General features: G+C 45.0%; 1 protein-coding gene across 2 annotated transcripts; it reads right to left on the bottom strand.

The window, feature by feature from the left end:
- Positions 1 to 901: 901 nt before the first annotated feature.
- TOB1 (transducer of ERBB2, 1) lies at positions 902 to 5582 on the bottom strand. Of its 2 annotated transcripts, none has more exons than XM_039502428.1 (2): positions 5425 to 5582; positions 902 to 2534 (listed from the first exon to the last, which is right to left on the bottom strand). In XM_039502428.1, the coding sequence occupies exon 2, from the start codon at positions 2392 to 2394 to the stop codon at positions 1423 to 1425; it is 972 nt and encodes a 323-aa protein (XP_039358362.1). In that variant the 5' UTR covers positions 2395 to 2534; positions 5425 to 5582; the 3' UTR covers positions 902 to 1422. The 2 variants fall into 2 exon arrangements, with proteins under 2 accessions (XP_039358362.1, XP_039358363.1); XM_039502429.1 differs by lacking the exon at positions 5425 to 5582 and adding an exon at positions 3606 to 3666.
- Positions 5583 to 13549: the final 7967 nt, after the last annotated feature.

Raw genomic sequence — 13549 nt, forward strand, 5'->3', positions numbered from 1 at the left:
ATTAGAACAGCAGTTGTTCCATCTATTTCTGGAATATAACTTATTCATTGTCAAATACTGTAGTTACATTCATTTTTAATAGATTATAAAATGAAAGTTTAAGGACCAGTTTACTTGACTGTAAATCAAAAATTTTATTCACTCTACTTTCTGAGCTATTACTTCTTAATACAGAAACGTAATGCTGATGCATTTGTCTATGACCTCTAGAGATAATAGTTCAAATCCACTCAGATTACATGGGAAGTAAATTTCACTGCATCACCTGAGTCCTTTCTAGATATGTCATATCACACAGTAACTCAACATTAAAAAAACTTGTAATCTTAATTCTCAAGGGTAAACTAAAAACCACCACCTGATCCAGTTGTAAAGGACTGCATATATGGAAAATTTGTTTGTGAACGTTTGTTCAAATAATGCTAGGCAAGTACTTAATCAAGCTGTATGCTTTTCCAGAACTATTTTAGGTAAAGCAACCCATTATTGCGGTGTGTCAAGTACAGCAACCACTTTCCATCATCCCTTTGTGATACACTGAGTCAGACCTTTCTGCATCATTAGCATTTACAACACAATAACTGCAGTGCTCTTATCTTCAGCACAATAGTAAAACAAAGACCACAACAGCCATTTAATTTTAAAGAATTTTAATACAAACTTAATATAAACTATTTCAGTCCCTCTTAACATGTAAGACACTGACTCAAAATACTTTTATACCATTTTTTCAAGTATTGCACAATGTAGGTACAAAATTAATATATACGATTACATTTTCTTCCATAATATATAGCAAAAATCTTTAAACTTTTAACAGAAAATACAATTTGTGTTTCTTTTTGAAAAAAGCAAATATTTTGTACATTTTAATTCCACCACTAAGGAATATTCTGTACACTTTTAATTTTTTTTTTTTTTTTAGAATAATTGATGTCTAAGATGGATATTTTACAATTTCAGTAAAAAAAATACAACATGAAGCTGCTGCAGCTGTCACAGATCACTGTAGTAAAAAGATATAAATGCAATACCATGTTGTAGAAACAATATATATACTCTGATATTTTACAAACTTTGTACTAAATTAAATTATACAATTAGAAAAAGACCAATAAACCCACTTATTAGTGCCAATTTTTTATATATATATATAAAAATCAGCCATGTCCTTGCTATATCTTAAATACTGTAAGAGGCCATATTTTGAGTATATTTTTTTAATGTACAGTCAGTATAAAATAACTTTGTGCTTGGCTGGCAAATGAAAAAAGATGCATGTTGTATTTATCTAACCAAGCTTGAATGTATTCATACTACAAGCTTTAAAAAAGTCTCAAGAAGTGGAAAAAAGATACACCCTTGGGTACGTGCATTTGAACTTATACAATAGGATTTATTTGTATTTCATTTGTTTTATTTTTAGTTAGCCATAACAGGCTGGAATTGCTGGTTAGAATACTGCATGTTGTTTAAACTAAAATTCAAGCCATCAACAAAAGATTTCTCATTTAGACCTCCATAGGCTGCAAACATATCAAAGGCATTACTGTACTGGAGAGGACTGAGGTTAAGGGGGCTGTCACCAGGAAATATGCTACTGGTACTACCTTGACCCTGTATGTTAGGGAAAATGAACTCCTTTGCATTAGGAGAAAGGGCAGACGTCTTCTGCTGTTGCTGCTGCTGACTGCCTAGGCCAAGCCCATACAGCGAATGCATGGAGGAGGAAAGGGCTTTCTGCTTCAACAAGTCATTGACATTCAAACCAAGGTTGGTGGGAGAAGTGCGGGCGACCTTGTTGCTACGGCCACTATTCTTCATTTTGGTCGAGCCAAACTTGGTGGCAGCAAATGTGGCAGTGGTGAAGGTTAAAGGCTGAGTGGAGCGGGGCATGAAAGTTGGGCTCACAGCAGCAGAGTGACCAAAGGGAGGAGAAGGAGAGCTAGACACTGAAGATGCTGGGTCACTAATTGGCATGAACACCTGGGCCTCTGGGTTAAAGCTGTTCTTGATTTCCTTATCCAACTCACATCCATTTTCATTATCATCCATATAAAGCACTTTCACTGGTCCCTTTTCACCAATTTGATATGAAACCTCAAATGGGTCAATCCAAACACTAAGATCCTGAGGCAGGTTGCCACGAACATCATCAATGTCCAAACCACTCTCTTTGGATGCTTGTTCTATGACTGGGTCCACTTTCTCCCCTACATGTATACATCTATACCCTGATCCTTTGTATGGCTTTTCCGGATACCAGTGCCCTTCATACTTCTTTTTAAGAAGTCTTTCAAGCTCTTCACCAAAAATGTTGACACGGCGTCTGGGAAGCTTATTGTACAAATATGAAATAATAAAATTGAGTGCTACTTGGATTTCAACCTGCATAGCTGCTATGCCAAAGTTTAACGTCTGTTTCAAAGCCCAAAGAAGAAGAAAAAATGTTCAAGATGCCACAGGGAAACAAAATTTCATTCAAAGTGCTGATTCTAGTAGATTATTATCCTTCACCTTGAGTGTTCTTGTTCCTTTAAGAAAAAACAAAAGCAAATATATCCAAATAAGGAAAGCATAAGATCAGGCTCCAAGGCCTAATATTTTGGCCTCATACTCTACCTAGAATAGGTTATTTCTCATCAGAAGACATTTGTAACATACTGTGCTTCAACACGACTCAAAACAGAGGGCCTCAAATACATTCCACAGAACTTACAAACAATACTATGGAAGATGCATTAGGAAAGTGTTTAATGAGTACAGCATAAGTAATTTAAAAATCATTTGAGTTTGCAGTTCAGCCCTTAAGTTATTTGCAAAGCAGCAAGTGTGTGTCTACGACTTCATAGCAATGCTAACCGTGCCAGCCCTGTCAGGGGTTCAATTACCAACCCCCTATTCTGGGTGATTTATAGAACTCAGCTGCAAAATTTAGCACCAAGCTATTAATTTAGCATAAAAGGTCTCAGTCAAAGAACCACTTCTCATTTTAAGGTTTGCAAACATATCAGTTGGGCTTTAAGTAACAGATATACTAAAAAAAAAATCTACTGGTTGTTTTAGATGCATTTTGGCACTTGGATAATTTAATTATGTCACATATATCTTTTTAAGTCAAAGCCAAACACCTGCACCAACTGTGCATCTGATGAAAAATACAACTGAAGAAAGTGTCTACTGATGAAGGACAGGGATTCTTTTCCTCTCCCTCTAGAACTATTATAAGAATACTTTAAATACACACTGTGCACACACAATAGAGCAAATACACATTTTCTGTCTTAATTATGGCTAGTAGTAATGGTCAATTAATCCATTCCTATCTACTGGTTCAAAAATTTTCATCTTCTATAAAACTGCTTAAATATCAGCGAAATGCACATTTTAAAACATGTCAACATATTTGGGAATTTTATAAAGCTATTATAGCCAATAGGGTCAATCCTCATTTTCATGAGATTGCCTCTCTCCTTCTTCAGATTTTATACTATATATAAAATGGAGCCATGGAAGTCCCTCCTTCATTAAGGGTATAACAGAAATTCACATAAATATACAATAAAACAAGGGACAAGAGCAATATATAAAATAACATGCCTCACTACTGAAAATCCTGCAATACCTTAGTATAACAGTCTGATTTAAAGATGGAGTTTCAATCATAGCTTAAGCAGAAAAAAACAATACATTTTGAGTTAACACCTACAGCAGTATTTTACTTCAAGTTTTTTGTTTGGCACAGCATAACAATTATTTACAAAATTTAGTAAATCAGTCATTAAGGAATGGGAAAAGTCAAAGCCAATTTCCAAATTCTGCAATCCCATTTTTATTTCCTGCCCCAATTGGGTAGTTTTGCAAAGTTTAACCACATTTTTAAAGCTTCCTTTCATCTCCCCCCTCTTCCCCCTCAAACATGATATGGGAACAGCCTGAGAGGCTGTATGATAAGGCGACCTTTAAACATTTGCTGGATCAGCACTGGGTGGGGATAAGGAAAGATCAAGGGCAAACAGAAGATATTTACAAAAGGGGACTAATTCGGTATGGAAAAGTTGATTGGGGTAACTAAAAGGGACACTTACAATGATTTATTAATCCATCTGTTTCATCTCCCCTTCCCAATGTCCTTTAGGAGAAAAGGATCCTCAAAAACACTGAGCAGAAACTACAAATTCTTGTAAGCCTCAGAATTGAGCCTTGGAACAAGCAACTGAATAAACCAAACAGCTTGAACACTGCAAACAGGTTTTTTGTTTTTGTTTTTTTAAAAAGGAGGACGCCATTTCTAAGGTATCTAAGCATGTTAATTATTCTAATGGCGGTGGGGGTTAAAAACAAGAGCGTTAAGCAGTGTGTGGGGAGTTACATAACCAGGCAGTTTGGTCTCATTAGATTTCTGCTCACAGCCCTGGGAGCTCCAGCAGCAAGAGAAGGAGGAAGAGCATTTTCTGAGTGCACAAGAGACAAAATGAAGGGGAAGAGGGATGAGTGGAGAGGAAGCACTCTCTCCTGCAAGCACTCTCTCCTGCACCAGCAAGGCCAAACCCAGTTCTCCTGTGCACCCCACTCCTGTGACACCTCTCAACCTTCTCTTATTTGGCAGGGCCCTAGAGGAGAGGGCTGTTAGCACTGGTTAAAATGCCCAGCACGATATATATTAGTCAGTTTATGCAAAACTCACTCCCTCTGAGCCATGATGCGTACAATGAACCCCTTTGGGAAGGTCCTCACCCCCCATGCCTTGGCTGTGCCGCTGACCGAAGCACCTCCTTCCCAGCCGGAGGACCATTTCTCCTCTATGCAGTTGTGTCAGGCCCTACCTACGTTCGCTTTTCCCTGATTCCCTCCGATCCGATCCCCTCCCCATGGGGCTGGGTCAATCCCCCCACCACACCACCAATCCCACACCCCTGGTCCTGCTGCTTCCCCCCCCCCCAGGGGCAGTGCCCTCCCCCCATGGATGTGTGCCAACCTTCCCCCCCACCGCCCTCCCCTCCAGGGGTGTGCCAACCCCTCCTCCCCCCCCAGGGGTGTGCCAACCCCCCCTCCCCCGCTCCAGTGCTCTCCCCTCCAGGGGTGCCAACCTGCCCACCCCGCCGTCCTCCTCCAGCAGTGTGCCTGCCCTCCCTCCCCCAGGGGTGTGCCAACTCCCCTCCCCGCTCCAGTGCTCTCCCCTCCAGGGGTGCCAACCTGCCCACCCCGCCGTCCTCCCCTCCAGCAGTGTGCCTGCCAGCCCTCCCCCCAGGGGTGTGCCAGCCCCCCCCTCCCCCGCTCCACTGCCTCTCCCGGGCTGTGCCGGCAGCTCATTCACAGCCACCTCACCGAGTCTGTTCCTCCCCCTCGCCCCAGCGAGCCCGCCCAGCCGGCACTCGCCCCCGACCCGGCTGCAGGAGCGCGGCCCCGGCGAGCGGTACTCACCCGGGGTGGGTGCAGGGGGTAGTGCAAACAGTTCCAGTGAGAGTGCGGGGGGCTCAGTGCCGAACCCCCATGTCCGAGAACCGGCTCGCTGCGGGGAAAGGGGGTGGGGGGGCTGCGCTGCTCACACCCCGGGACAGGCGAGCTCCGCCACAGCAGCTTCACTCCTTCTCCTGCGCGGGGCTCCCACCGCGCCCATATATATCCCCTCCCTTGCCCCGCCCCTCAGGGCACCGCCCCCCGCGCACTGCCGTGCCCTGCGTGTCCCTCCCACCGCTCACCGCCATGACCTGCCTTCCCCTCCCACCGCACTGCCAGCGCCGCCCCTCCCCCTACCACCCTCCCTCCGCCACTCCCCTGCCTGCCCCTCCCTCTCAACCCATCTACCCCCTCCTCCTCCCATCTCCCTGCCTGCCCCTCCCTCACACCCCCACCCTGCCGGTCCCTCCCTCTCAACCCCTTACCCCTGCCCATTCCTCACACCCCCACCCTGCCTGGCCCCTTCTCCTCCCAGCCCATCTACCCCCTCCTCCTCCTCCCATCTCCCTGCCTGCCCCTCCCTCACACCCCCACCCTGCCTGCCCTTCCCTCTCAACCCATCTACCCCTCCTCCTCCCATCTCCCTGCCTGCCCCTCCTCACACCCCACCCTGCCAGCCCCTCCCTCTCAACCCCTTACCCCAGCCCATTCCTCACACCCCCACCCTGCCTGGCCCCTTCTCCACCCAACCCATCAACCCCCTCCTCCACCCATCTCCCTGCCTGCCCCTCCTCACACCCCCACCCTGCCTGGCCCCTTCTCCTCCCAACCCATCTACCCCCTCCTCCTCCCATCTCCCTGCCTGCCCCACCCTCTCAACCCCATACCCCTGCCCCTTCCCCACACCCCCACCCTGCCTGGCACTCCCTCTCAACCCATCTACCCCCTCCTTCTCCCATCTCCCTGCCTGCCCCTGCCCCTCCCACTCAGACCCCTACCCCTGCCCATCCCTCACACACCCTGCCTGGCCCCTTCTCCTCCCAACCCATCTATCCCCTACTTCTCCCATCTCCTGCTTGCCCCGCTCACTCAGCCCCCCACCCCTGCCCATCCCTCACACCCCCACCTTGCCTGGCCCCTTCTCCTCCCAACCCATCTACCCCTCCTTCTCCCTGACTGCCCCTCCATCTCTATCCCCTACCCCTGCCCATCCTCACACTCCCACCCTGCCTGTTCCCTTCTCCTTCCAACCCATCTGCCCCCTGCTTCTCCCATCCCCCTCCCACCACTCTGCCTGGCCCCTTCTTCTCCCAACCCCACTGATGCTGCCTACCCCCTCCCTCTCTCCCATATACCTGTCTGTCCCTCCCAACGCCCTCCCCCTCCCAAGCCCCTTCTCCTCCCAACCCTTATACCCCCTCCTACTCCTTCCCTCTCCCATATACCTGCCTTTCCCACCCAACACCCATCCCCATCCCTTACCTCTGCCTTACTTCTCCCATGCTGCTTCCCACACCTTGATTGATTCCTCCTTCCCTATTCCCCCTCCCACTGCCCTGCTGGCCCTTCCTCACTTGCCATTCCCTTGCTGCCTCCATCTCCCTTCCCCCTGTAATCTCCCTTCCCCTGCTTCTGTCCCTTGATTATCCCCTAATTCCTCCCTAATATACCCCTCTCCCCCATCCCTACTGCTGTGCATCCCATCCCAGCCATGTCTCTTCCTAGCTCTTTATCCCTTCCCCTTCTCCATACATTCCCTCCCATCCCCATCTCATTCTCTACTACCTCCCTATATATCCCCTCCCAGCTCTCTCCTTCCCCCTAAATCTATCTAATCGCTCTATCTATCTACTCCTCCCTGTGCTTCCGCACACACCCCAGTTCCATATACCCTCCCCCCATTCCCTTTGTGTCCCACCCCCCCCCATCTCAGGGGCCAGGGAGGAGTGCCTGCTATGTCATCTCATTCACCCCCTCCGCACCTTTCTCCCCTCCCAGTCTCAGAGCCTGGTTGCATCAACACCCTACCTCACCCCTTTCCCACCCCTTCAGTAATGGGGGCAGCTAGCATGGAACTACATCTCCCATGATCTCTGGGGTGCCTGGAAAGGACGCGCCCTGGAAGGCAGTGGGAGGGGGGAACCAGTTAGGGAGGAGGGAGCTGGTGAGGTGAATGTGGCACAACACCCCCACCCCCCAGAAGTGTTACTGCGGAGGCTGCCTGCTAGGCCACCCTATCCCCCTTCGCGGCCACCTCAAGGGCAAGGGGGCTACCTGGGCCTGCCCCTCCATCCCCTATCTCCCTTCTCCATGGGAAGGGACATGGGGGGGGGTGGTAACGCAGGGAGCAGCCACACCTCCTGGTCTCCTGCCACTGGTTGCCAGAGGTGTCAGTCACCAAGGGCCCGGCCCAGCCCCACCCACTGGTGTCACCTCCTCCTCCCAGTGTGAGGCTGGGCTGCCACTTGAGTCACCTTGGGAGGGGGGGCAGGGAGAGAAGAAAAGGGAGGGTGAGGAACGCACAAAGGAGGAAGGTTTCAGAGTAGGAGCCGTGTTAGTCTGTATCAGCAAAAACAAGGAATTCTTGCGGCATTTTAGAGACTGAGAGAGTCAGAGGGGAGGGAGAGGGGGAGGAGTTAGAGGGGTAGGCAAGGAGGGAGGAAAGACGGCTAGAGAAGGTGGGAAGGGACATCCTTGAAAAGCCATTGGGTGAGGAAAACTGTCGCTCAGAGAGCGGAGGTTGGGAGGAAGGAGATGAGGAAAGAGGAGAGCAGGCAGAGATCCTGTTTCTATAGGCGTGACGATGAGCCACACTAGGCCAGGCTCACTGCAGCTGGCACCACCCTGCTGAAGGGGGGAAGAGAGAGAGTTACATCCCCAGAAGTGTAGGGAAAGTGGGAGGGGCAGAGTTCAAAACCAGTTTTTTTGGTGGGGGAGGCAGGGGAGCCACAACCAGCACCCAGGAACACACCAGGTGATTGGAATGTAATTGTCTTGTGTATTTATTTTCTCCTTCTCTTTTTTTTCCCCCTGCTAAAAATATTACCCACAGGTAGCAACGATGGCCGATTGGCTAGATTCACTCCTTAGTAACCATCTGATTGGTCATTCAGTATCTAGGAGGAATACGTCAAACTCCAGTTTGGAGGGGAAATAATTAAAGGGAGGGGGGAGAAAGAAAGAAGCAGTGAATGGAGAAGCCATCTCCTCACTTTCCATATTCAGTGGCATTAAAGGGGCACACCATGGAAAAACACCAGCCACTGGGCTGACTTGCCCAGGAGCAAGGAAAGCAGCACACAACTGGTTAAGAAAGTTCAGCAGCAGCTAATCTAAAATGAGCTGTGTGCCCTAGTGAAAACAGAGGCAGATGCCAAAATGTTTGTACAGAGCTTAGTACAATGGGGCCCAGATCCTGATTTGGGCCTTTAGGCACTACCCACAAAAGCAATAGTAAAACAGAGCACTTGTTTACCTCTTAACTGGATAAAGACTAATGATAGAAGCATATGATTTTAGATGGGGCCTTGCCACAACTAAAAAAGAAAAAAAAAAATCATTGCATGTAACAGAGAATGCAGCACTGGAATGTCAAGAGTCCAAATATTCAGAAGCGGTTTTCCTCACACACCAATGGAAATCAGGAGTAGTACCATTTAATTCAATGGAGTCATATCAGATTAAAACCATTCTACGTGAGTGGAGAATCAGGCCCTCAGTATGCAGGCTCCTCAAAAGTCAGTCCGCTGTCTTGTTTTTTTAACATCAGTCGTGTGTATTATTAGGCCCCAATTGTGGTTTTAAACCTGAGTTTTTATGGATACCTTCAAACCTGACAATAAGCCAAATGAGCAGGGACAGGCTTTAGAAAACAAAATATAAGCTGCCCCCTCCCCCTCCTTTTCTGTGTTTGTGTAATAACACAGAATTTTGGCATGAAGGCTGCATGAGTCCCAGGAGAGATTTGAAAGTACCAGTCAGAGGAAACACCAAGACTCTTAACTCTTTGGAGTCTAGAAGTTGGGATTCTCATGTTATCACAAGACTCCAGGAGCTGGGGTTTTAAAAAATCATCAAATATCACAAGACTCATGATAAAATTGCAAGCTTTTGCAATATTGGTACCATGAGTAATCATTGCAGGATCTAGTCCCCAGATGCGACTTAAGGACAGTGTGGTTTTGTTTTGTTTTGGGCTTTGGGGGGAGGGGGGAGGTATTATTATTTTTACAATTTGATTTAAAAATAATGTGAAATAATTGCAAAAAGCAATTTCAAGTAAAAAGACAAAGCTATATTTTTTAAATTAAAATATCATTGGGCTACTTGGGGCAAAAAAAATGGAATTGATTGTTGTTGCAACAGATTAGCAGGTGTCAATTGCTTCAATAAACATTCCATCATGTTATTTTGCTTAAGATTCTGGTCTCAATGGAGATGGAAGTAGGAGTTTTCCCCATCTAAGCAGCTTGTTGGGGAGCAGTAAAAAGCTGCACACAACTTCATGGATCAGATAAAGGAAATGGCTTCTTTTTAGGTCCAATGGTGAAGACAGGATTTTGGAGGCTGGAATGAGAATTAACCCTATTAATGCTGCCCCTCACTCCGCCTCTAAATTTCAGTACTTTCACTGCATTTATAAGTCACCAACTGGAAATCTGCTTAGCAAGTGGTCTTGAAAAACAGAAGAATTCTGCTGGTGGGCTGCTAAACAAAATCTTGATGATCAAGCCTTAAAAGGTTATAAAAATGGAAGCTTTTTCTTTTAAGTGCTTCTAACGTTAAATACATGAAACTGTTGTGATCTGAATTAAATACACAAAGCAAACAGATTCAGAATTAAGGCAGCTGTGGGATCCTTAACTCTTTTATAGCTCTAAAGATAGAGATGGACATTTTTATAGTTTAAAGAAAATGTTTAATGTAGTAATGCAAATATCATACACTATAGAAAAAATCATTACTCTTTGGGACACATGGTTCTCACTGCAAGAAAAGACGCTAACCATAACCATAACCTCAACCTCTTCAGAGGATGCGTTAGCAGCAGCAAGAATGAAATCCACTTCCAAAGGAAGTCTTGACATTGTCCTTCATCTGTCTAGGAAGAGAACACTGACTCCAACACTGTAGTGACTATTTTATGCCTTCCACATATAGTACATCATAAGTAGGGTTCCATAATGCTTTAATATTGAATTACCAGAATCTTAAAAGATACAGGGTCTAATCCAGCATTCCTTGCACACCAAAACTCCTCAATTGATTTTAAACAAGAGTTTTGGGTTCACGAGGAACGTGGAATTGCACCTGCAATGTCTTTTATTTATTTTTATTAATATACAACAAAAAAGCACCTATCCCTATGCTCTAGGGAAATCTTTAAAAATAAAACCAATAAAAAATAAGTCCAGTAGTGAAACTTCACCCACATTACTAAGGTTATCCAACCAGATGATTAATTTTAAGAGAAAACATGTGTAGTGCCTTTTCCTTCCTGAAAAACCTAGCCCATCTTCTTCCCTAACATACCAGCACAATATGAGAGCTATTTCAGACCAATGTGGGGAGGGAGGAGGGAGAGTCAAAGGCCACAGGGGAGGCCCTATTAGCAGTTCCCTCTCTTAAACCAAAGGGGGGAGCTCCATCTTGAGCCTAGCCACCAATCACAACAGTGGCAGTATCATGTGGTGGCTGCCATCTTGGCCAACACCAGGGACTGAATCAGGAACCTCTAGAGCTAAAATAAATGAATCGCTACAGTCTGAACTAACGAGCTAAGCTCTACAGTGGAGAGTTGTAACAGACTCACATCTTCAGAGAGGGACCTGTAATGTACAGTTACCAATGGGTTACAGTAGCGTAGGGAGAGAGGTGGTCTCTGAAAAGGTGGGACCCAAGCTCTATGATAGAGGAACTTGAGACTTCATTTACTTATAGCAAATGGCAGTAAAGGAAACCAAAAAGAACTCTAATAATACGGAATCTCAGCAGAGCCAGCTTAATACACTAGGCTTGATTCTCCACTGCCTTGCCCTTGTGTAGTCATTTCCATCTGTGAAAAGTAGGGGCAAAGAGCTACAACATCAGAATGGTTTTACACCCAATTTGCACAAGATGTAAATAACTCTATGACATACAAGGAAGGGGAGAATCAAGCTCACAGTGTGTATCCGCCTTTATTCTGATATTGATTTACAAACATGGCTGCAGCAAACATACTTTTCTAGAACACAAGCTTGCTGGATAAAGCATTATCTTCAGGGAGACTGTTGTTTGTTTTTTGTTAAATAAAGGACATTGTCAATGAGAAATACTATCACCACCATTAATTATTAAGGCCCCAATTCAGGAAAACATCTTGATTCAGAACTGCATTTAAGCACTTGCTTAACTTGAAGCCCGTGGGATTTAAGCACATGCAGAAGTGCTGTCCTGAATAGGCTTTTATTTTTCATCTTTCCAACGTGTGTATTTTTTACATTTCCCTCAAACTGGACAAACTATAAATAAATAGATTGGTTAGGTTTAGGATCAGGTCCTACCCTCACATAGAGCCCCAGAAATTCAGCAAGGGCACAGCGCTCTACCCCACATACATTCAGTTGAAGGATCTGCACCTTTGCTTGTTTCTAATCCTAGTCACTTTCCAGTGCAGGCACTGGCCTAGTGCTGTTTGGCTTCATGTAACACAGCAAAGGACTGTGTACATTTAGAACAAAAATACCTACCTCTTTCCCCCCCAAAATACAATCTAAATTTGGTACCTAAAATAACTGATAGTGCATCTTTTACATAAAATATTAATTAATATTAAAGGTACTTGTGGATTATAGAGTTCTGGGTCCTCACTTACTGGTAAACCCACAAGTACCAAATTACAAGTTAAAAGATTTACACTATCTTGGGAAAATGTATTACTAGTGCTGTATAAATACTGATAGCTTAAGTGAAGCAACATCTTCAGAATTGTCAGTATATTGATATACACACAGAATTTATTCTCACTATCCACATCTTCAGTGACTATATTTCTTTTGATCTTCTCCTCTGAGTGAATGCTGATTTTTGCAGAGTATATAACATTTATGCTGACAATGAAACAAAGCTTTATAGGGTACAGGACTGAAGCAGACACAGTCTCTTTTTAAATGCTTTTCTTTGTGGAAGCAAATCTCTCCTTTCAGCCGGGACTGGAGCTTGGATTTGGAAAATATTGAATGTATTTCCCCTGTATGCCCCCCCAACACACACATTTCTACCCTTGCAGCAGCTTTTAGCACACTTATCCCTATTATCTAAAACGTGACCACCGTCATGCATCCTGATTGCTCTCCCACACATTTCTCCTATTACTGTGATCCTGAAATGTGGAGTAGATTCTCTTACATTTAACTTCATCAACTCAGGCAATAACTTCTCCATAAACATGACTGCATCAGATGCTGCTTAACTTCAAGAGATCTTTGACCACCACTTCCGAAGGACTTTGATCAGGCTCAGTCAGTGGAAGAACCTTGCTGTAAAACTGCTTTAACAAAGTGAAAAATCAGGCCCATAAAATGTGGAATAGCTAACAGCAGAGGAGTTCAGACAAAGTGGTGATGTTCTAGGGATTTGAGGTGGACTGCATGAGACAAGTCCTGACTTTATTGTGAGATCCAGTCTTAGGTCTTTGCTGGTGTTAGCAGCCATGGTGATAATGAAGTAGGAACTGAGATAAATAAAGACAGTCTCTGGAATGTGGAAAAAGTGATTTTTCTGTAGCTGTCACTAAAGATTTCACCAGCAGGACTGATGGGTAATGAAGACATTATTTTCTATTTTCTATTGTCACTCAAACAAGTAATTCAGAGTGATTGGATTCTGTTGCAGAGATCATTATTTGGGTCTAGAAACAATTCATTTCAGGGCCTTCTTCAGGTCAAGATTTATATTTGGGTTTTATATTGGGTTACTGTATCCAAAAGAGAAAAAATTACCTTTGTCCAGTGTCTAGAAGCTCTGTGGTCCTGTTCCAAAATCCAGTGAAGTCAATAAGAGTCTTTCATTGGTTCACATTCTAGATGCATTGTTACCAAGAGCTAGAGCTTGACTATCAAGGGTCAGGCCTCAATACCCCAGTATGGTTACATCCAGCCCCTTGCAA

This window comes from Mauremys reevesii, linkage group 15 (genome assembly GCF_016161935.1).
Source record: "Mauremys reevesii isolate NIE-2019 linkage group 15, ASM1616193v1, whole genome shotgun sequence".
Taxonomy (NCBI): Eukaryota; Metazoa; Chordata; order Testudines; family Geoemydidae; genus Mauremys; species Mauremys reevesii.